Here is a 25,440-nt window from a genome sequence, read left to right on the forward strand (position 1 = left end):
ACAGACAATCCTCATACACTGCATGCCCTTCGAGACGCTGATACCAACTTTAAGCTGGGATGGAATTCAGAGGAACGCTCATTTTCTAGTGTATTTGAGCTAACACATAGTTATTACTTGTCCTTTTTAATTACAAAAAGATGAATTTCACCAAGAGGTTTATGTCAAACAAGCTTGATTAGAATCAAACCGAAACATTAGACGACCGTAAACGTATGTGTTAGATCCTTTACGAAACTGAGACTTCCCTGGCAAACTGTTGAGGCAAATGCTCAAATGTGTATGCAAGTTTGTTCCGAGCAAGAAATTTACAGAAAACTCATCGAAACTTTCTTGCATCGCCGCGGAAACGTGGTGACGCAATTGAGTTTTCAGGCATTACAAATAACTGTAACGAAATTGGCTGAAAATTAGGTACTTTATGAGAGAGAATGGAAACATCTTATAAAATAGAGAGCAGTGCTTTGGTCAAAAGTACATCTGAAGTCAAATCTAACGATTTCGGTAACACCGTGCATTGATAGAAGCGACCAGGTCCGTCATGGATGACATAGAGATAGGAACGAAAGGGGTAACTGTGATTGGTTGACGGGGATTCGAGGCCAGGGAAGACCTCGGCCGGTGGGGTCTGTCAAGCACTTGGTGTGTTTTAGAACTATGTGTTTGATGTTGTAATTTTATAAAATCTATGAGTTTGTAGATTTGCTGTCGTGTTCCAGAAATGTGTATATGTATTTTCCATCCAATAGGCTAATGTATCAAAGGATGTTGTAACAAAATGGGCTGAAAATTAGGTAATAAAAGAGAGAGAATGGAACCATCTTATAACATGCACGATAGTGGGTACTGTATCGATAGAGAGTAGTGCTTTGTTCAATAGTACATCCGAGGTACAATCTAACAATTTGGGTAACACTGTGCATTGATTGATAGGTGACTGTTGAATCCATCTAGTGGCGACCAGGTCCGTCATGGACGACACAGAGATAGGGACGCGAGTGTGAACTCCCCAAACCAGACAGGGGTATCTGCCATTGTCATATGGTACATCTAGTATTGTTGTTTCGGAAGGGGAAAGTTAGCGTAGAAGTTAAATTAAGTTGTCGCGCGTGCCTAGTTATATATGTACAATGGGTGGAGCCGGAATCATTAATAGTTAATGTTGTATAGATTGTTAAAAAAAAGATTTAAGAATATAAAAGTAGTCCAGTTATTAGTTTAGAGGTGGGTATTTGAGGCTCGGCAATGTGAGCCTCAGGAGAGAGAGGCCAGGGAAGGTCTCGGCCGGATGGGCCTGGGATGACCCGGGTACGGCACTTGCTGTGTTTTAAAACTATGGGCTTGTTGTTGTTACTCTATATAATCTGTGTGCAGGTAGAATTGCTGTCGTGTTCTAGAACTTTGTTAACAAGGACATTCAGTAGATTAAGAATGTTCACGCTTACCCTTCCGGAACCCCTGGTCGTATTCTTTTTCAGGGATCGTCATCTAAATATTTCCTTTGTTCGTATTTTGCTCTAGTTTTATATCTACTTTGAGTTTGGATTTCGCTTTTGTTGTCACTTGATTATCATTTGTTCTTGGGTAACAAAACAGAGGTTTACTAGAATGTCGCCGGTGGTAATCCAAACAGATGTTCTGGTAACAGTTTTAGTTTTTAACAGGTCTTGGAAAATCCTATGCCATAGAGCAATACTGACAGAGAAAATGTGGCCGGTACCTATTCACGCCAGGAGCGGAATCGTTACAAGAAAGGCCTTTGATAATGTGTTGCGTGTTTTGGATGCAATGTATTGCTTTGATTAATACAAATATAATTCATATCTGCTAAAATGTGTTCAATTTCCAACAATTTTAGGATATTAAAAGTGAATAGAGTTACAATACAGATGTCATAGTAGTCGGAGAAAGCCAGGATTTGTTTGATACATGGTAAATCTAACCTAAACGGCTGAAACGACGTTACACCGCGATGCCGTTAAAAGTCTCTCGCACACAAAAAATAGAGATCTCGCACACTGGGCTCCGTAGAGGCAGGCTTCTCATAATTAGTGCAAAGCAAACAGATTTAAACGCCGAAAATGTGAGTCACGATTTCCATTGTGTCAGAAGAGTTTACGTAGATATGAACGGACATAACAATATAGTTCACAAAATAATGGAAAGGAAATCTTGAAACAGGGAGCACAAAACAGTCATCATTTCGGGGAAAAACATTTCATGTCATCAGAATATTGGTCAACGTTGTTCATTATTCAAACAACAACAGGTCAGTAGTACAATTTAAAAGAACCAGGCTTCTTAACTAACATTAAAGATTACGATCCGTTGCTTCTACATTGAGTTAGTTGTTTCTACTTCACATTGGATTACCTATGCGTTCTGCACACAGAGTTACTTTGCAACAGCTGGGTATTTCTTTGGGAACAAACTGTGCTCCTCTTGTGGTCAACTTGTTTTTTCCCCCCATATAAGGCGGAATTTATCAATAATACCAGGACTGGTAATAAAAACATACAAAGTTCTTCTACTTCAGCCGGTGTCCTCGATATTAACATACTAAATAGGTGACGGCTTATTACTACGCAGTACGATAAACAAGACGACTTCGACTTTCCAATCGTGACCTTTCACTTTCTTGATGGTAACATCCCTGTTTCCCAACCTAAGATGTTAACATGTCGCAGATGATTCCGTATTCAGGAGCTTGCTCCGAATATAATGACTTCCATATAATATGTCGACCGCTGAAGATGCAGGTTGTCGTAGACGTTGGACAAGTTTTAAGTCGCCGTCATGATCTCTAGGGAAATATGTTATATCTTAGCGTGATATGAAGGTCGATGTTTTTGATATGCCCAATAGTGATCCTTGTGGTTGTCACTACCAAAGTTCTCGATATGAGGTCGTGACATTATTAGGATTTGACTTAAGATTAACATGGCAGGTGTCGTTGATGGAGCAGTAGACGCTTACACTTCCGGAACACTTGGTCTTATTTTTTCAGGAGTCTCTTTGTAACCTTTTTTCTTTGTTTACATATATTTGCCGAAGAATTTTCGCTTTTGAGTTTGAAGTATGGTATTGTTGACACTGCGTTATCCTCTATGATACATAGAAGACATTCTATGGTTTGCCGTTGAACACCAAACATATTTTAAACTATGGTAGAGTACCAATATTTTGCGGCAATGTGAAACAGAAAGAAACAAAATGAAAGTTTAAAGTGACTATTTAATGAAGTTAAATTAATTTCCTGAGAAGAAATCATTTGTTATATATTGTATTATGTTAAACATACATCATTACATAGAATTATGTGAAATACTAAATAATCTGGTTATATGATTAAATTGCGTCTAACAGCAACATCAGTTCAATATTGGTGGCAGTTTTTGTTCCCCTAAATGAGAAGTGTCTGAAGCGTGTTGTATGATAATCTAAGTTAGACAATTTTGGCTGTAGATCTCTCTAGGATATGTTCCACAATGCTTGAGATGTGAAAATTTCCACATCAATCATATTTATCAATTGGTCAAATACAATAAACAGGACTCTTCAGAGGTTATTATCCCAACCATGTCATCCTCAATACTTCAGGGGTTACGCTGACTTTCGCTCTCTACACCCCTGGACTAGCAAGATCGCATGCTCAGTGTCTGCCACCTTGTTGATGAGACAAGAAGCCTAGTTTGATCATCAAAAGAATCTCGCAGTCGCCTAACGGTAAAATTAATTGGTTTTGAAGTCGGGTGTCACTCCGGTGTAGTCTTCAAACGACAGGTATCAGCCTGTCGATTTGTCAGGTTATTTTACCTGAAAGCAATCAAATAGCTAGTCGCTTGCCTTCTAATTTGCTTTGACATATTCCAGGGGTGCAGAGAGCGAAAGTGAGTGCGACTCCTTGACCATCGTGGATGCAATAATTTGTTACCATATGGAACAACTCTTCACACACTTGATTACTTGAGAATGTTGAATTTTAGTGTATGCAATATTTCCTCACCCAGCTACGTTATTTCATGACTAAGTTGTGTGTGTGTAGTATCTAGTGATATGTATTATGCCTAGGGAGTGATTATATAGAATCTAAAATATGACATCTTAAGGACCCGTCCCACTACAAACAGACCACTAGAGAAATTCCTCCATAGTTTTACATTCTTACAGTAAGGATCATTAAGGGTCCCTATCCCACTGCAGTTTGGTTTTTCCTATAAACAGTAACCTCCCCTTAAGGATGTACTCTTCTGAGGTTTCAATCACATTCAAGTCTCGTTTCGATCTTGTGTCACGGGTTTTTGTAATATTTAATAAATTATGATCACGTTTATTAGCAAACACGCATCTGAAAAATGTCAAAAAACTAGATGTCCGTTGTTTGTAGAACCTTTTTTACAAGAATCTAAAAAAAATACCAATACGGCGGCCATTTTGAAAATGTGTATTAATGTGTATTTCTTGGGCTTCAAAAAAGGCAAAAATTTCACCTTTTTTGACACTAGATTGATCACTTAAGTTGTCATTGTGTCGTCATTTTTAATTATAGCAGGTTCAATATTGCTGTACAACTTTATAATGTTTAATATGATAAAAATAATATGCAACAAAACTGGAAAATTATACATTATTGATATTTTTTTTTACATATTTAGTGTAACCGAAGCACTTTTGATTTTTGACCCCGAAAAAATAACACAAATGATAATGGGACAAAAAAAGAAGCACACCGACCCCCCATTTTTGTGGATGTTTTAGAAAGAGAAACACATTTTCTTTTAATTCACTAAATATTAAAAAAAGTTTAATACCAGAACTTTTTATATCAAGCGTTTAATCTGCAAAAATGTTAAAAAATGATTATTTTTTCATTAAAAAATAGGGGGTAGGGGTAACGGAAATCGGCTTTCTGAGTTAAAAGAATAAGATTAAGAAATTTTACTTACATCACCAGGTATCACAAATGGTTACAGCAATAGTATAACAATCCCAGTCGGGCCCCACTGAATTATTAAACTCAGAACACTGGCGTTCAATATTTTGTTTATTTTGTATCTATTATTTCTCGCATAAGTACCGCAGTTTTGAATCCCAGTACCACAAGGAATGTTTTTTCTATTTTAAGAAATGATTTATCAAAGCTATAGTCATGACGCAAAAAAACAGTTTCCTGTACTTAATTACAGTTTTGGCCAGCAGTGGTACAGGGATCCTTAAAGAAAAGAAATATATTGACATTGTAACTTCATCTCCAAAAGGGTCTGAGGGAAGTTTGACATGGTATGGGTTCCTATCAAAAGGGATCGATTAAAGCCATAGTCAGCCATGCTGAAAAAAAATTTATGCATAGTTACAATTTTTGGTATTTGCATTAAAATGAAACAACTTCCAACCTTTTTACCATGATTATGAAGCGATCAACATTCATAAAATAAGCAGCGATGATGTAACATTCAAACTGATTTCACAATTTCCTCCGAAGTTTACTGAGGGTAGTGAGATCACACAACCAAGTTACTGTACAGCATGATAATTTACGTGGGGATGATATTTTCATGATTTCCGCCGGTCAACAACGTGATCGGGAAGATATGATCCGCAGAATAGCAAGACATGTGTCTCAAGAGGCCTATGGGCCTTAACGGTCACCTGTACTCTGTTCTGATTTTGCTTTTAAAAAATGACGAACACATATATAACTTTCCTACAGAAACTACAGTAAATTTCACCTTATCCCCAGGGGGGGGGGGGCATGAAGTATGGGAGTATTGAAATAATCTTTGATAAACCACCTTTAAACCATTTTATCTATCTATTAAGAGTATTTGTTTCCAGCATTACTGGGTCTTAAGAAAAAGATTGTTGAAATTGAAGCCAATTTGACCACTTTTGGCCCCCGGGGGCAGAGACCATATTATTCACAATTATGGTGAATCTTTAGCCATGGAAGGTTTATGCAAAATTTCAGTGTAAGTGGTTCAGTGATTTGTGATGAGAAGTCCAAAACGTAAATTATTTACAGACGATGGACGGCGACAAAAGGCGATTAGAATAGGTCACTTGAGACATTGGGCCTGTTCGTTTATGCGGAACAACCAGTTTGGCGGTCTTTAAATGTAACATTTTTACGGTATAAATCCTGGCGGACCTGCAAATGTTTATGCAGGTCTTGCAAGGCTTTGTCAAGACTCGCCTGAAAACAGCATCAGATTACTAGGTCCGTCCTTATTTAATAAACGAACAACTGTCATCGGAACGGGTTCAACCGTTTAAACGAAAACGGCCTTTGTCTCAGCTGACCTAAAAATGAGCTGCGATAATAAATTTCATAACCGTAATGTCTTCATGAAATAGTACTGTTGTTATGACGATTCATATACATAGGTTGTATCACACATCTTATAGTTTTGCTGATGATTTTTTTTCAACCGAAAAATTTAAGTTCTCGTAAATAACCCACTATACTGTATCATCTCCATTTGAAACAAAAACACACTCTTAATAAAGTCTATCGGGTATTACTTGTCAAATTTCTGTTTAACTCATTCACCCCTGAAATTTCGTAATGAACTATTCCAACCTTTGAATTGGAAGAGCTCAAATGTGTCTTCAGGGGTGAATCAGTTAAATGATTAATTGCTGAATCGGAACATAAGCAGTAAGAGCATTACAGCTTTCCTCCCTAAAACACTGGTACCACTGAAATCAATAAGTTGAGCAATAACACCATATTCTGGCTCATTTTCCAGTAAGTTAATAGTTATATAGCATGTCCTTAAGCACACAGCTTCACCCTTTTACCACTGTAGACCATAATGGACTTATCCAGATCAATGCATGGGAGAGTCTACAAAAGTTGCATAGGGTTGAAAGGGTTAAAAATTGAGAACTACATACTAAAAGTGATGAATACAGTTAAAACCCCACATCTTCGAACTCGGTTTACTCGTATACCCCTCATTCGTCGAACAGTTCGTTTGGTCCCTACCGAGTTCTACAAGATTTGACAGATATATACTTGAAGATCTAAAACCAACCTCGGATTACTTGAATACCATGTATTCCTCGAGCTATTGATCTGGGTCCCACAAGTTCTTGTAAGTGGGATTTTACTGTACTATGTTGACAAGGTCACAACTTAGATTAAAAACCAATCTCTGTTTACAACAATTCTTTCAGGTCAAGACAATTTGGCTATTCATGTTGGTGACGGTGGTATTTAGGAGCGCAGACCGTTAGTTGTACGTGACCTTGTGTTTTTCTCGTTGAGATAGCCCTCTGCTTTAGACATGGCAGTTGGAATGTCGTCCGTGGTTTTTGACGACACTGTCGGCTGTACGAGAGGTGACGAAATCTCGCCAGTTGATATCTGCGTACACATCTTCAACAAGTCGTAATTAATGGTTTCTGAGACAACAGAATCGTGTTTGTAGGCAGGATGATTATGTATAAATTCTCTGATCCATTTCGATGTTGTCTTCAATTCACCTGGAGATACAATAGAACACATCATTTTAGGTTTTTCCAAATTGATCTAACAATGAATCTATCTACAATGTTAACATGTTTTCTAACACAACAAACTATTTGAATTGATGTGTCTCGCCTATGCCCTGCTTTGACCATCATTGCACATATCAGAGTAACTAACTTAAATGCAAAAACTTAATGTTGATGGAGATGCTGACAAAGTCAATGGACCATGAAAGGAAAGCCGCATCCAGCATTTGATGCATGGGTTGAGATGTACTACCTAAGATGCATTTATGGTCCAAGTTTGGTTGGTCTAGCACTTATACTGTCAGAGAAACTAACTTAAACGCAAAAACATAATGTTGATGGAGATGCTAACAAAGTCAATGGACCATGAAAGGTATGTAGGCCGCATCCAGCATTTGATGCATGGGTTGAGATGTACTACCTAAGATGCATTTATGGTCCAAGTTTGGTTGGTCTAGCACTTATACTGTCAGAGAAACTAACTTAAACGCAAAAACTAAATGTTGATGGAGATGCTGACAAAGTCAATGGACCATGAACGGAAAGCCGCATCCAGCATTTGATTCATGGGTTAAGATGTACTACTTAAGATGCATTTATGGTCCAAGTTTGGTTGGTGTAGCACTTATAGTTATACTTTCAGAGAAGCTAAGTTAAACGCAAAAACTTAATGTTGAAGCTGTCGCCGGAAAAGCAACTCCTTAGTCTCGCTTCCACTTTGTGGAAGCGAGACAAAAATCACAGTCTAGTTAATACAGAAGGAATTTACGAACCATTTCCTTGATAATTATTCGGAGAATTCTGGAAATTTATTGTTGACATTATTGTATTGTATAACTTACCAGAAGCTTTCTTAGAGATGAACTTAAGGTAGTTGGTTATTGTACAGCAGGTATCCACATCTGTGTCAAGGCTAGCAATGTACTTCTCAATCAGGGGAATCAGACCTGGAAATTCACCCTACATAAGAAGAAAATAACACATTTCTTTACGGATCCCTGTCCAACTGCTCTGTGGTTTTCCAGATACTGTAGCTTCCCTTTTCTTTTCGTATGGATATTACTGTCTGATAGCTGGACCAGGAAACTTCCATTGGCCTACTAGCTAAATCGGTTAGAGCAATAGTAGGACTAGCGATTTGAAGTTAAGGGTTCAAATAGTGGTTTAACACCATTGATTATTTTCCACTACTGCTGTTGATTATATTACAAGGGACCTAGACATTTAACAAAATAAAATTTATTTATTTTACAATAGATATGAAACAAGTCACTGCAATTTAATTACTCTTCGTCCTGGATTTTAGTGCAGGGGCAGGGGCGGGGCTTAACTATGGGAAGAAAACGAAGTACCAGGAAAAAACCCACATGGTCGGGCAGGTGAGCCTATACTTTTTCACATCCAATCAAGGAATCGAACCCCAGCCACCTTGGTGAAAGATGAGTGTGTTATCCAATGCACCTCCTGACAACCCAATCTATATTAACTAGAAATCTCTTCTTTTGAAGTAAAAATGACCAAAATTATTCACATTTCCCTTAGTTTATTCACATTGACCTAGTGTATTCACATTGACCTAGTGTATTCACAATGACCTAGTGTATTCACAATGACCATGTGTATTCACATTGTATTCACAATGATCTAGTGTATTCACACTAACCTGGTGTATTCAAATTGACAAAGTGTATTCACATTGTATTCACAATGACCTAGTGTATTCACAATGACCTCGTGTATTCACATTGTATTCACAATGACCTCGTGTATTCACATTGGCCTAGTGTATTCACAATGACCTAGTGTATTCACATTGATCTAGTATATTCACATTGACCTGGTGTATTCACATTGACCTGGTGTATTCACATTGACCTTGGTGTATTCACATTGACCTAGTGTATTCACATTGACCTCAGTGTATTCACATTGACCTAGTGTATTCACATTGACCTAGTGTATTCACACTGACCTAGTGTATTCACATTTCCCTCAGTGTATTCACATTGACCTAGTGTATTCACATTGACCTAGTGTATTCACATTGACCTAGTGTACCCTCATTACTTTAGTGTACTCACATTGCCATTGATGATGTCATTGATGGACATCTGTTGGTACTCGTCATCCATACACTCACATTTTTGACGAGGACAGCCCTTTGCCATACACTTAGCAATCTCTTCTGGGGAGCACTCTGGTAGACAGACACAAAACAGGTTTTAATGCAGCTCAAGAAAGATATTACCAGTTATCGCCATGAAGGCCCTGATGTAGGTCATCAAATGTAGGTCATTATAAATGTCAGAATGCAGGTCATCATAAGGTCAAAATGTAGGTCATGATAAGATCATAACTATGATAAAGAAAGATATTACCGGTAATCCATGAATCACCATGTAGGCCCTGATATATGTCATGTAATTCCAATATGTTCGGTTAGGATGCAAATAGTCACAAAAAGTAACAACATAGGTCGAAAGTTCATCATAACCTAGGTCACAATGTATGTTACAAGGTAACATTAAGTAATACATGTAATGTATTTGAATATCGGTAACACCATTATATGCAACAGGATAGATCACGGTAAAGAAACGCTCTTAGTGAAAAATTGTCGGAAATTTGACCAGTCGATCAGTTTTATCAGAATGAGTTCCGAGTACAATCTATTGTGGTTGCTAACCATACTCACCTGTGAAAAGTTCTTTTCTAAAATTGAACTTGCCATCCAACACTGCATCTCTCTGGTGCGCTGTCTTCAGGTTCTCATCTACCTGTTGACAGGTAAACATTCATTAGTGTTTTCTCTTCTACCTGTTTTTAGGTAAACATTGATTAGTGTTTTATCATCTACTTGTTGACAGATAAACATTGATTAGTGTTTTCTCTTCTACCTATTGACAAGTAAACATTAATTAATGTTTTATCATCTACTTGTTGACAGGTAAACATTGATTAGTGTTTTATCATCTACCTGTTAACAGGTAAACCTTGATTAGTGTTTTATCATCTACCTGTTAACAGGTAAACATTGATTAGTGTTTTATCATTTACCTGTTAACAGGTTAACATTAATTATTGTTTTATCTTCTACCTGTTAACAAGTAAACATTGAATAGTTTTCAATTATCTAACTGTTAACAAGTAAACATTAATTAGTTTTTAAGTATCTACCTGTTGACAGGTAAACATTAATTGGTGTTTTTTTTTCTACCTGTTAACAGGTAAACATTGATTGGTGTTTTATCATCTACTTGCTGTTAGGTAAACATTAATCAGTGTTTTATCATCTACCTGTTGACAGGTAAACATTAATTAGTGTTTTTTCATCTACCTGTTAACAGGGAAACATTAATTAGTGTTTTATCATCTATCTGTTGACAGGTAAACATTAATTAATGTTTTATCTGCAACCTGTTGACAGGTAAACATTGAATAGTGTTTTAACATCTACCTGTTGACAGGTAAACATTGATTATTGTGTTTTAACATCTACCTGTTGAAAGGTAAATACTAATTAATGTGTTATTTTCTGCTTATATTATGAACTGCAAAACAGTTACATCAACTTAAACTTACATTTTTTCATTTACCTGTCAACTGACAAACATTATATCTATAATAATACTAATTAATGTGTTATTTTCTGCTTATATTATGAACTGCAAACAGTTACATCAACTTACATTTTTTCATTTACCTGTCAACTGATAAACATTATATCTATACTAATACAACAAGAGGCCCAGAGGGCCTGTATCGCTCACCTGGATATCTAAGCAATCATGGCAAAATATTCTCCAAATGAGATCCAAGAGAATATGCCAGACACCAAGGTCATTCAATTCTTGTAGCATATCTGTATTAGATTTTTCATGCTCAGCAATTTAATGTATGGCTATGGGGTGGGGATCTCAACTGTTTCCAAGCTGTGACTCAGAAACTAGGTCCCTAGGGAGATCCCAAGCTGTGACTCAGAAACTAGGTCCCTAGGGTTGTGGCCAGACCCCAGGATCAATTCTAATATCATGACTGCATTTGTCTCTTTTTTCCCCCAGCATTTGTATATATAGTTTTGGGTTGGGGATCCTGAACAGTTTCAAAGTTATGAACCAGGGGTTATGTCTGCAAGGGTGAGGCAGACCCTGGGATCAATTCTAATATCATGACTGCATTCGTCTCTTTATGCCCAACAATTGTAATTTGTATATATAGTTTTGGGTGGGGATCTTAACCATTTCGAAGTTATGACCCAGGGGTTAAGTCTCCAAGGGTGGGGCAGTCCCCAAGGCCATCCTGGAAGCATATGTGCATTCATCTCTTTATACTCAGCAATTGTATATATGGTTATAGGGTGGGGATCTCAACTGTTTCCAAGATGTGACTAAGAAACTAGGTCCCTAGGGGTTCGGTCAGACCCCAGGGTCTATTCTTATATCATGACTGCATTCGTCTCCTTATGCCCAGCATTTGTATATATAGTTTTGGGGTAGGGATCTCAACCGTTTTCAAGTTATGGCCCAAGGACTATATATATGTCTCCAAGGGTGGGGCCAGACCCTAGGGCCATCCTGGAAGCAAATGTGCATTCTTCTCTTTAAACTCAGCAATTGTATAACTGGTAATATGGTGGGGATCTCAACCATTTCCAAGTAATAAACATTTTTTGGCCCCACCCCATATCCCGGGGGGTCAGCCCCACCATTTGTACAATTTTGAATCCTTGCTTCCCATGAATGCTTCTGTCCAAATATGATCGATATTGATGGCATAGTTCTAGAGAAGAAGTCGTTTATAGCAATATAGCCAAATTGCCCCCTTTTGGCCCGCCCCTCAGCCCCCTGGGGGGTCAGTCCCACCATTTGTACAATTTTGAATCCCTACCACCTATGGATGCTTCCAGTCAAATATGGTTGATATCCATCTCTTAGTTTCTTATTTAAGTAGAATATATAGATGACTCTGCAGGTAGGGCGTAAGAATTGTACCTGCTGCCCCCAATTGCATGATCGTAAGAGGCGACTAAATTTGGGACCTTATCTCTTCTCTCCTTTCTAAATAACTTTCTTCTTCCTAATGTCTCCCTTGACAATGCCTCACTTTTGGCCATTTGTTGAGCGTTCGCCCCTGTGAGGAAGGCTTTGGGTTCTGTCCCCTGGCCGAGACATACCAAAGTCTTTAAAAATGGTAGTTTCTACTCCTGCTTAACGCTCAGCAAATTAGGAGTGGGACGACTGGTTCGCCCGTTGTCAGTATAATGTGACCGGGTGGGGCGTCCTGCTGGGTGTCTTCGGCAGTATGTTTCAGTGAGGTAGCACTATAAAGTCGGCATCAGTTCCGCGCTATCACAAGGAGACAAACACGAACATATCGCAGCCTCCCAAAATACACACACATACACTACACGCATGCATCTTGCACACAGGGGAGGCCGTCCTTAAATGACCTTAGCTGTTAATAGGACGTTAAACAAAATCAAACAAACAAACAAACAAAGAATATATAGAAATACATTTTAACAGAATGTATATATTTATATTCAACAGAATAACTACAAGAGCACCTCAAACGGATTGTACACCACATTGCAAGAGAAACATTAAGTCGCATTGATATGGGTATTAATAAGATAGCCTCTTACCTTTAATATGGGTATTAATATATTGACCTCTCACCTTTTCTAAAGGTATAAATATGCTGACTTGTCACATTTCATAAATGTATTAATATGTTGACTTCTCACTTTTTATAAAGGTTTTAATAAAATGACCTTCCATCTATGACAGAGGTGTAACTATGTTGACCTCCAACCTTTGATATCAGTATAACTATGTTGACCTCCAACCTTTGATAGAAGTATTACTATCTTGACCTCTCACCTTTGATATCAGTATTACTATGTTGACCTCTAACCTTTGATACAGGTATAACTATTTTGACCTACAACCTCTGATAGAAGTATATCTATGTTGACCTCTAACCTTTGATAGAAGTATAACTATGAAGACCTGTAACAAAATAATTTGACCTCTCACCTTTGATATGGGTACTACTAAGTTGAGGTTATAGGTCAAGATGACCCTGGTCAGCAGAACAATAAATACGGTATAAGCAGCATTTTCAAAGTCAGATAACTGCACCTGTAACAACAATTATATCTATATTACTACAACACTACATTTCTCCACAGTAATGCATAAGGAGGGAGACTCCCTCATTTGACCAAAATTTACCACTCTCCCTCGAAACTCCCTCATTCAAGTCCAAACTCACACTTAACTTGAAATCTACATTCTGTGATCAAGTGATCTAGATCTCCTAGTTACTGCAGGGTGTGTGTAATGATCATAACAGGTGTGTCTGAATCATATTAATGCTTTTTGGAGTTAGTTTGATACATAAAATGGGAAAAATAAATTGAGAAAAGCAATTTCAGTCTCGTTTCACTCACTTTCTCCCTCCTTGGAAATGTGTATTATCAAAAGCTGCTGTCATTTTATATATCTATATGGAAAGCAGCTGTTATTTATATCTCTGATAACAATTTATCTTTCTTGTATTATCAAAAGCAGCTATCATTTATATCTATCATAGCAAGTTATCTCCCTTGTGTTATCAAAAGCTGCTGTCATTTGTCTCTATTATAACAAGTTATCTCCCATGTATTATAAAAGGCGTCTGTCATTCATCTCTTTTATAACAAGTGATCTCCCTTGTGTTATCAAAAGCTGCTGTTATTATCTCTATTATTACAAGTTATCTCCCTTGTATTTTCAAAAGCAGCTGTCATTTATCTCTATTATAACAAGTTATCTCCCTTGTGTTAAAAACAAGTGATCTCCCTTGTGTTATCAAAAGCTGCTGTTATTATATCTATTATAACAAGTTATCTCCCTTTTATTTTCAAAAGCAGCTGTCATTTATCTCTATCTTAAAAAGTTATCTCCCTTGTATTTTCAAAAGCAGCTGTCATTTATTTCTATTATAACAAGTTATCACCCTTGTGTTATCAAAAGCAGCTGTCACTTATCTCTATTATAACAAGTTATCTCCCTTGTATTTTCAAAAGCTGCTGTCATTTATCTCTATTATAACAAGTTGTCTCCCTTGTGTTATCAAAAGCTGCTGTCATTTTTCTGTATCATAACAAGTAATCTCCCTTGTGTTATCAAAAACAGCTGTCATTCATAACTATTATAACGAGTTTTCTCCATTGTATTATCAAAAGCTGCTGTCATTTATCTCTATCTTAACAAGTTATCTCCCTTGTGTTATCAAAAGCTGCTGTCATTTATCTCTATTAAAACAAGTTATCTCCCTTGTATTATCAAAAGCTGCTACCATTCATCTCTATTATAACAAGTTATCTCCCTTGTGTTATCAAAAGCAGCTGTCATTCATCTCTATTATAACAAGTTATCTCCCTTGTATTTTCAAAAGCTGCTGTCATTTATCTCTATTATAACAAGTTGTCTCCCTTGTGTTATCAAAAGCTGCTGTCATTTTTCTGTATCATAACAAGTAATCTCCCTTGTGTTATCAAAAACAGCTGTCATTCATCTCTATTATAACGAGTTTGCTCCATTGTATTATCTAAAGCGGCTGTCATTCATCTCTATTATAACAAGTTATCTCCCTTGTTATATCAACATCCAGTTGTAAGCTTTTTATTCTTGAAAAGAATATCTCCCTAGTATTTTATTAATAACTGATGTCATTTCCCTGCATTTTACATGTTAATCTTCCTCAGTAACAACATCAGTTATCTCCCTTGTAACAATCAATTAATATTGGAAGGTACCCAAATCTCCAGTCAATGATATAGTATATGGTGGCTCAATCTTACTTCCATTGGTCTGAATTCCACTCTCCAGCCAATATCACTGTTAGGAGGAGGCGGCTTGAACCGCATGGTCTGCCAATTCGTTGACTGAATATTCTGAAAGTAAAGAACCAAGCTTTTGTTTCCAATTTTACGAAGAGCTAGATAATATCTCTTAACAATAATAATGATTCATTGGAGAATGTTTCATAGTACCCGATTGCTTTTTTGTAAATCAAAGTTTTGTTAGAAAAAAAACAACATCAAAATAAACAAAACTTATAACTGAACACAGTTTATTCTGTCAGTAATTAGATTAAAATGTTAAAATTTGGAGCTCACCTCAAAGTGGTCCGTGTCAGAACTGTCGTCCTGGTTAACCTTCTCACTGAACAGGGAGATTGGGTCTCGTATAAACAGGTGTGCTATGTGTCGCGACATTGTCCGGTCTATACCTATACAAGTAACATACAAATATAGATCTGGTATAAACAGGTGTGCTATGTGTCGCAACATTGTCCGGTCTATACCTGTACAAGTAACATACAAATATAGGTCTGGTATAAACAGGTGTGCTATGTGTCGCGACATTGTCTGGTCTATACCTGTACAGGTAACATACAAATATAGATCTGGTTTAAACAGGTCTGCTATGTGTCACGACATTGTCCGGTCTATACCTGTACAAGTAACATACAAATATAGATCTGGTATAAACAGGTGTGGTATGTGTTGAGACATTGTCCGGTCTATACCTGTACAAGTAACATACAAATATAGATCTGGTATAAACAGGTGTGATATGTGTCGCGACACTGTCCGGTCTATACCTGTACAAGTAACATACAAATATAGATCTGGTATAAACAGGTGTGGTATGTGTCGAGACATTGTCCGGTCTATACCTGCACAAGTAACATACAAATAAAGATCTGGTATAAACAGGTGTGCTATGTGTCACGACATTGTCCGGTCTATACCTGTACAAGTAACATACAAATATAGATCTGGTATAAACAGGTGTCCTAGGTTACACATCCTCCATTATATATAGTATTTGATTTTTACATTACAGTGACATCCTTAACAGAGTTACAGAGTTCCTGGTATATACATGTTACAGAACCTGTCTCCTGTAGCTTGTTACAGAATTATTAGTCTATACATGTTACAGAACCTGTCTCCTGTAGCTCGTTACAGAGTTCCTGGTCTATACATGTTACAGAACCTGTCTCCTGTAGCTCGTTACAGAGTTCCTGGTCTATACATGTTACAGAACCTGTCTCCTGTAGCTTGTTACAGAGTTCCTGGTATATACATGTTACAGAACCTGTCTCCTGTAGCTTGTTACAGAATTATTAGTCTATACATGTTACAGAACCTGTCTCCTGTAGCTCGTTACAGAGTTCCTGGTCTATACATGTTACAGAACCTGTCTCCTGTAGCTCGTTACAGAGTTCCTGGTCTATACATGTTACAGAACCTGTCTCCTGTAGCTTGTTACAGAGTTCCTGGTATATACATGTTACAGAACCTGTCTCCTGTAGCTTGTTACAGAATTATTAGTCTATACATGTTACAGAACCTGTCTCCTGTAGCTCGTTACAGAGTTCCTGGTCTATACATGTTACAGAACCTGTCTCCTGTAGCTCGTTACAGAGTTCCTGGTCTATACATGTTACAGAACCTGTCTCCTGTAGCTTGTTACAGAGTTCCTGGTATATACATGTTACAGAACCTGTCTCCTGTAGCTTGTTACAGAATTATTAGTCTATACATGTTACAGAACCTGTCTCCTGTAGCTCGTTACAGAGTTCCTGGTCTATACATGTTACAGAACCTGTCTCCTGTAGCTCGTTACAGAGTTCCTGGTCTATACATGTTACAGTACCTGCCTCCTGTAGCACGTTACAGAATTACTGGTCTATACATGTTAAAGTACCTGCCTCCTGTAGCACGTTACAGAATTACTGGTCTATACATGTTAAAGTACCTGCCTCCTGTAGCACGTTACAGAATTACTGGTCTATACATGTTNAATTACTGGTCTATACATGTTACAGTTCCTGCCTCTTGTAGCTCGTTACAGAATTACTGGTCTATACATGTTACAGTACCTGCCTCCTGTAGCTCGTTACAGAATTATTAGTCTATACATGTTACAGTACCTGTCTCCTGTAGCTCGTTACAGAATTATTAGTCTATCATGCTACAGTACCTGCTTCCTGTAGCTCGTTACAGAGATCCTGGTCTATACATAGTTCAACATCATTGTAGGCCTCATTCATTTCCATTAGGTAGCTATCAATACTATCGTACCGTGACTTGGTGATGCGGTATTTGTTATTTTTTAACTCCTGAAAAATAAAATTGATTGAGAGATTAAGACTCACATGTAAAATTCATATATCACAATACAGTAACAATTTCATAGAAAAGCCATGGTGGAATATTACATGAAATTAACATCAACCAATATTTCAAATGAGAAATTCAGCCTCAAAATAATGTCACATCACATTGCATAAAAACAGTTGGAAACTGTATTCATATAAAACAAGATCCCATCATTATTTATAAAAACTCACTGACAAGCTTAGCCTATACACAGAAACAAATTTAAATCCTGCAAACCCCTCATCCTGTAACCATAGAGATATATCTAAACACCATACTTTCTTCCCTCATCATGTTACATAGTGATAAATTTTAACAATATTCTTTTTCCCCTCTGTCCTGTAACCAAAGTGATAAATCTAAATAACAAGCTGTCTTCCTTCTCTATTGTTGCCAAAGTGATAAATGTTCATAACATACCTTTTAATTCTCCCTTATCTCTTGTAACCATAGTGATCAATCTAAACAATATATCTTCTATCCCCTCTCTTGTAACCAGTCACAAATCTTAATAACATACCTTCTCCCCTCTCTCTTGTAACCATAGTGGTATTTCAAACAACATTCTTTCTCCCTACCCTTCTCTTGTAACCATGGTCACAAATCTAAATAACATACCTTCTCCCCTCTCTCTTGTAACCATAGTCACAAATCTTAATAACATACCTTCTCCCATCTCTCTTGTAACCATAGTGATAATTTAAACAATATACCTTCTCCCCTCTCTCTTGTAACCATGGTGATATTTTAAACAACATTCTTTCTCCCTACACTTCTCATGTAACCATAGTGATATATTTTAACAGCATACCTTCTCCCCTCTCTCCTCCTTCGTTCGGTCATCTACAGACTGTGAGATGACTGTCCACCGAGCATCTATATCAGCAAGGTGGCCTCTGTACACAGGTGAGGCTGCACTGAGGGCCAGCTGAAACAATATATAGATAGAGTGATCTCCCTTAGACAATTAACTTTCCAAATATGCATAGAAACAACATGGTCGCAACATAAGTAAGTGATATGTAAGATGTTCTATCAAACTGAATGCAGTGCAATTAATATGGAAAAAAAAATCAAAAATGGGTCTACAGATCGAGGGATGGAAACTGGAAAAAAACCAAAAATGGGTCTACAGAGGAATGGAATCTGGAAAAAGTTCAAAATTATGTACTCCAGGTTGATTTCAGGCAGTGATGTCAGATTTGTAAAATCAATTTTTCCGCATGTTTTATGAACCTTTGATGGTAACATGGCACTGGGTTCACTACTGTATGCTGGGAAATGTTCATCCAGTCAAACTTTCCCCCTTCGCCTATGAAATCAATTTTCTCCCAGCACTAATTTTTGCCCCTCCCATTAGATAACATATGATGTTGTCACTAATGTTTGCTGTGATGATAAACTTGCCCTCATTACGGTGGGCAAAAATTTCCTGGTAACCAGTATCATAATTTGAAATATTTTTTTTCTATAGGAAAGTATGGGAATAAATAGGGAATCATCCTGTGTTTTGTAGGTAGAGGATCTTAACTTGGGATAAATGTTCTGAAGTTAACCCTTTCACCCCTATGTAACTTTAGTAGACTCTTCCATGTATTGATATGGATGAGTCCATTATGGTCTACAGTGTTGAAAGGGTTAAGCACTCAGCAGAGACAGTGACTCACCAGTATGGGACATAGCGGGGTGAGCTGGTCGTAGAGGTACCGGGCCTCATCAATGTTGCAGGCCTGGAATGTCACCTGGAGACAAGAGCAGCCCATCCCGAAGCCCATACAGTCCATGTAAATGTGGTCCGGCAGTGCTGCAGCAGCGCCCTCTCCATCATCCTTCAAGGGGAGGTAATCTTCTACAAATGGTGATTTGGTGTTGGTATCCTTGAATACTGTAAAACCAAAAGTTATATACATATATCAATCCATTGAAAAAGGTCTATCAGATCTTTTGAAACTCACAGATGACATCATGTTAGGTGTTATTTGTTACTCGTTAAATGGAGGGAGGGGGCCGCAGTGGCCAAGTGGTTAATACGTCTGACACTTTGCTACCACTAGCCCTCCGTTTCATGGTTGCGGGTTTGAGACCTACGTGGGGCAGATGCCAGGTACTGGCTGTAGGTTGTTGGTTTTTCTCCGGGAACTGTGGCCTTCCTCCACCACGAAAACCTGGCACATCCTTAAATGACTATAGCTGTTAAAAGGATATGAAACACAAACAAAACAAAATCGTTGAAGGGTAAATAGCTATATATGACTAATAGGAGTTTATAAAGGGCGGATTGGTCGAGTGGTTAACACTCCGGCCTTCCACACAGGCGACCGGGGTTCAATCCCCGAAGTTGTCGTATGCATGGAATATTCAGAGAAAGTGTTTTTCTCCTGCCCACACAACTCCAACAACCCGGGTGGAGTATAAAATGGTCTGGGGTGGATGTTGTTGTATCTGTGTTGTTGCATTCAAGCGTGGTGACACTATAAATGATACCGTTTGAAGCACATTCCCACTACAAACAGAACACAATACATCTCCAGCACACATGCAGGTATACACACATAGGGAGATATTACTAGATATAGGACTAGTAGTTAGCACCTGATAAGGCAGCTCCTTCGAATTCCTCTAAATTGTATTGATTAATGTATGTGCTAATTGTATTGTATAAATTGTATATGTATGTACTGTAAAGTGCTTTAGAGTGGCTTAGTTTAGCTAGATAGCTATAGGGTGCTATATCAAATGCTGTATATTATAACTATTACTATAAACAGCATAAAGGGGTTCGCATTTCTGGCCTAAATTGGCTAACTGCTGGTGATTAGATACAAGTAGCTAGCTTATATTCTTGCCCTCCTAATTAGAACAAATCTTTCGGTGAAAATATGAAATAGATCTAAAATACCTCTACTTCATATTTGTCTTTTAGGGGGAACTTTCAGCTAACTGATTCTGTTGCACCCTCCACCTAACTCCACTTTTGTAAATAGCCATACATTGTTTTTTATTAAATATCTATTTTAAACGGATACAGTCACATATATATAAATGACCCGGGGTAGATCTACCTCGTCAGCGTCCGAAGGGTCTGGAAACCTTATTTTTTCAAGAGAAGGACTGGCAGTTCTTCATTGAATTGAGTTAAATATTATTTATTCTGATGACGATCTTATGCACAAAATGTTTTAATAATATACCATTGCACCAACGAAGTGTTTTAAAAAATTGTATACAGCGATATAGTCAAGTCTAACTGTGTTCATGTCTGTGAAGTCATGCATGTGTGACACGCCGTAAAACTTCTGTGCATCATGAAAATTAAATTGATCAATTAGCTTGATAATTTCCCATATATTGACTTTTGATGTGACTCAATGTTTAATTTCAGTGATGCAGTTTGTAGAGACTTGGTCGACTGTGAAGCTCTAAAACACAGATGTTACATGGCGCTGGTGATAGTAAAACTATAATTCGTCATAACTGGGCCTATTTAACAAACATATGAAACTGCAAATTTTAATGTATAATTATCATAAAACAAGAGTTCCATGGGAACAGAGAGTTGATTTTTGTTTTTAAAACATGAACAGAAATATTATTCAAAGTGACAAAAAACAATAAAACCACCTTATTCAATATCTAGCATACAGATCAAAGACTGAAAAGTATTTGAAACTATATATATGTGCTAGCACCTCTGATTCTAAACAAGGAAAATGAAGACATTTTAGCATACTGACTCATTTGGGCCCCACCCTACAGCCCTTGGGGGTAGGGCTGGCTCAAAATTTTCAAAGTATCAAACTGTCAACTCAGTGTTATAATTCCAATCAAGTTATCAACATGTAATATCCAAAGTATCATTTGCCAATATAAACCATAATAAATTATGGCCCAACCCATCAGCCTCTGGGGGTCTGTCAGGGCTGATACATGCATACCATCAAACTGCTATCCAATACTGATAGTGCTAACCCAAATTGAATTACTTCCAATGGAAATTAAACAAATGTTGGTCAAAAATGTGATTTCCCTATTTAACTCTAGTAAAGTTTACCCCCTCCCCAGGGGTAAACATTAGACCCCAGGGTCATGAAATTCACAATTTTGGTAAAGCACCTTAAGACCGTTCTATCTATGAAGAGTATATGATTCTACCATATTTCATTACAGTTGGTTCCGAGTTTTTGAGAAGAAGTCGAAAATGTAAATTGTTTATGGACGCTGGCCAGACGATGCACGACGCCGGACAAATGGTCGATCGCAGTAGGTCACTTGAGACTTTGTCTCAGGTGACCTAAAAATGTTTGTTCTAATGTTACGTTGCTTTCTTTATAGATTAATTTCAGTGATACAGTCTAGAACGTGATGTAATCAGTAATGCTCTATACAAGCACTCGTGTAACAGGAGGAGAGTAGTGTGCTTCGACTGGGGATCGAACCCGCAATCCCAAAATTCCTAGTCGGACGCTCTACCACTGAGCGAAAGGGAAATTCAAACTAGTGTGAATCCTATGTACAATTGAAGTACTCCCCCCTTTTTAAATATGTTCGCCCTCGAACACCACAGCTAAGGTTCTAACTCTCTGTCACCATAGGAAGGGCCATGGACACTATTTATAACGGGAAAGAGGGTAGTGTGCTTCGACTTGGGATTGAACTCGCAATCCCAAACTTCCTAGTGGGACGCTTTACCACTGAGCGAAAGGGAAACTACCTCTAGTGTGAAGCTAGAAGGGAACAGCAATCCTATATACAATTAGAATCTGCAACACTTGTATCTCATAGTCAATCATAAAATTTAATTCATCATACTAATAGCTCCAACTCAAACTGAGACTTTAATTGTACAGAGAATTAAATCCTTATAAATAACATAACTTCTGTTGTTGTTGCCTTCTGTATATAGTATTTTTAGAGATCTTGTCTGACAATGCTTGTTGTTGCTTGAAAACACATTTAAGTATGACCAAGGAACACAAATGTTTAAATAATTAGAAAAAAACTCTTCCTTCAAATATAACATATTTGTTAACATCGGCATAGATTTCCCACATAGCTTATTAACATGAACATGAATATTCATAAAGTTCATGAACTAGACATAACAAAATTGGGTGGTCGAATTGCATAGTTGATAACACACCACTTTCCTTTCTGACACCAATTCAAGGCAGCTTGGGTTCAATTTCCCAGTCGGACATGAAAAGGTATGGGTCATCTGCTCGCCAATTAATGCAGGTTTTCTCTAGGTACTACAGTTGTCTTCCACATTAAGGCGCTTATATATGGCCAACAAGTGTGATTAATATAAGCTGGAACAACTATTGTTGTAAAATAAATAAGGTTCGTTTTTTTAACAAAATGCCTGATACTTGCCGGCAGGGACCATTGTCCAATCTATACACTAATTAACCTTAAGGGTCAATTTTAAGTAGCTGTATAAGCTACTGCAAACGTTTGTTAGAACATTAAACAGGCCGCAAGGTAAGAGACATCATATAATTAACTTGTTGTATCTCGCTAATCTTGGGTAAGAGTGAGGTGTGAAAAACCTTACTGGAGAACTGTGCTGACTCAATGTGACATCAGCTGATGCAATAAGTGCTTAATTGTCCAGGGCCTGTATTCATGAAACCGTTCTCACTGCTCAAACCGACATTGTGTGGTCATGATTAAGCTCAATCTCTGGTTCCAGTGATAAATTAATATATAATCATATTTCGTCAATGAAATGTAAGAACTTTTATAGACTTTAAGCTTTTAAGTGTTTGGAGTGTTTACTCTCAACTTTTGGCCACTTTATGTTACATGATTTAAACAGGTTACAAGAAAGTCGACTTGAGCACAAAAACCATGCTTGGGCATGAGAACAGTTTCATGAATACAGGCCCAGATGTCATACGAGGAATATTTACCCAGGTTTAGAACTTACAAAAGCTTGCATGTTAAACCATGTTATAAAGAGCATTATTGTTGTTTTTTGGTTTGTTTGTGTTTCCATGTCCTAATCACAGCGATAGTCATTTAAGGACATGCAAGGTTTTGGTGGTGGAGGAAAGCCGGAGTTCCCGTAGAAAAAACACTGCCCTGTGGCCAGTAACTGGCAACTAACACATGTAGGCTTCAAACCAGTTACCCGGTGGTGGAGGGCTAGTGATCGATACGGTCAGACACCTTAACCGCTCGGCCACCGCAGCACCTGTTTTTTTTTAACTTGTTTGCTTTTGTACATGAAAAATATTATAATAAGTGGGACCTAGTGTACTCATATTGTACACAGCATCAGAAATCCCACCAATGGTCTGGAGAGTTCTTCATAAAGTGAAGAATCTCAATAAGTGACAAAATCAAAAGGTCTGTGTTTTAAAACTACAAGAGGCCCAGGAGCCTTAACAGTCACCTGAGTTATATTAAAGGTAGTTCGATTTCATTGTTGAGATGTGAATGGAAATCAGCATGTAAATTAACAAAGTGAATACCTTGGTAACAACTATAAACTGTTGGTAACAATTTGACGGGCTTTTCTAAAAGCCCGTTAGAACTGACATGGTCTTTGATCTAAAACTGAATTTTACCCTCATGGTTTTTACCTTCTATGAAGAAAAGGGTGATATAAACTATAGTACTGAAAGTAGCTTTCTTTTTTCGTTTAAAGAAGATCAAAGTACTGAAATTACTGATACAATGCCAAAATTATAATTTCTATTTTTTTTATTTTATTGAAGACTGATTTTGGCAGTCACTGATATAGTCATATTTCATGCGTTGAAACCATTTTTAATCCCTTTGTTCCAGAATGCTCCTTGCCAAATACCATAGACCTAGGCTTCTTCCTTATATGTTATTTACAAGAGATTGTTTGAATATTTCGACCTGTTAGATCCTTGTGCCCTTGAAAGCTGATCAAGGTGGATCATACTTTTAAACTTGATAGTCAATCACCTGAGCATGCATACAGATCAAATATCAAGACTCTAGACTTAGTTGAACTTGAGATGAAGTTTTTCAAAGATGTTACCTTGAAATGGCACATTCAGACTTTAACCTCTATCAAAACTGAAAGTTGACCTTTAACAGGAAACAGATGATGACCAACCTACCCGGAATATTGATGCACACTTTTTCTTCGCGTCTTTCTCGGATGTTTCTTGTCAATGTTCTGTAAAAAGTAAAGAAATTGTTTCTTTTAATAAAGACATATATTTTTTTGTAGATTATTTGATATTCTTTATTGCATCAAATTAATGTCACAGTAAAATATCTCGACCAGTACAATGGGGTAACCCTTTCACCACTATAGACCATAATGGACTCATTCAGATCAATACATGTTTGAGTCTACTAAAGTTATATAGGGGTGAAAGGGTTAAGATGGGTATACCACTGTTCCAATAGACTATAACGTATACAGTTTATACACAGCCAGATAATTTAGTTAAATACGGTAATAAAAGTGCACATGTTTTTTTTTCTGTATATATATACCGTATAACCCCCAAAATAATCATAGTCATCCCTTATAGTTTAATTTTAAAAAGACAAACAATACTTCATTAGTTCATAGGTTATGAATATATATTCATTTCTGACAGTAAAATAATAATTATGCACAAAACTCAACATTGTGCAGTAACTTCATCGCCAAGCAACTTCAACCGATCAGAAGTTAAAGTATAACATTACACATACTGTGCCAAGAAAAAGTGTAGTATTGGGGGACT

General features: G+C 37.3%; 1 protein-coding gene across 5 annotated transcripts in view; it reads right to left on the minus strand.

The window, feature by feature from the left end:
* Positions 1-6,209: 6,209 nt before the first annotated feature.
* LOC110454508 (glutamate--cysteine ligase catalytic subunit-like) overlaps positions 6,210-25,440 on the minus strand; it is a 53,055-nt gene continuing 33,824 nt past the window's right edge. For all 5 annotated transcript variants that reach the window (XM_021504038.1, XM_021504036.1, XM_021504034.1 and 2 more), the window contains 11 exons: positions 24,820-24,878; positions 19,390-19,607; positions 18,534-18,650; positions 17,544-17,682; positions 15,668-15,780; positions 15,350-15,442; positions 13,539-13,643; positions 10,196-10,277; positions 9,582-9,697; positions 8,343-8,460; positions 6,210-7,488 (listed from right to left, as the gene is read on the minus strand). In XM_021504038.1, coding sequence (XP_021359713.1) covers positions 7,220-7,488; positions 8,343-8,460; positions 9,582-9,697; positions 10,196-10,277; positions 13,539-13,643; positions 15,350-15,442; positions 15,668-15,780; positions 17,544-17,682; positions 18,534-18,650; positions 19,390-19,607; positions 24,820-24,878 — 1,429 coding nt within the window. In that variant the 3' untranslated portion in view covers positions 6,210-7,219. The remainder of the gene's footprint in view (positions 7,489-8,342; positions 8,461-9,581; positions 9,698-10,195; positions 10,278-13,538; positions 13,644-15,349; positions 15,443-15,667; positions 15,781-17,543; positions 17,683-18,533; positions 18,651-19,389; positions 19,608-24,819; positions 24,879-25,440) is intronic.

This window comes from Mizuhopecten yessoensis, unplaced genomic scaffold (genome assembly GCF_002113885.1).
Source record: "Mizuhopecten yessoensis strain PY_sf001 unplaced genomic scaffold, ASM211388v2 scaffold7903, whole genome shotgun sequence".
NCBI classification, from domain to species: domain Eukaryota; kingdom Metazoa; phylum Mollusca; class Bivalvia; order Pectinida; family Pectinidae; genus Mizuhopecten; species Mizuhopecten yessoensis.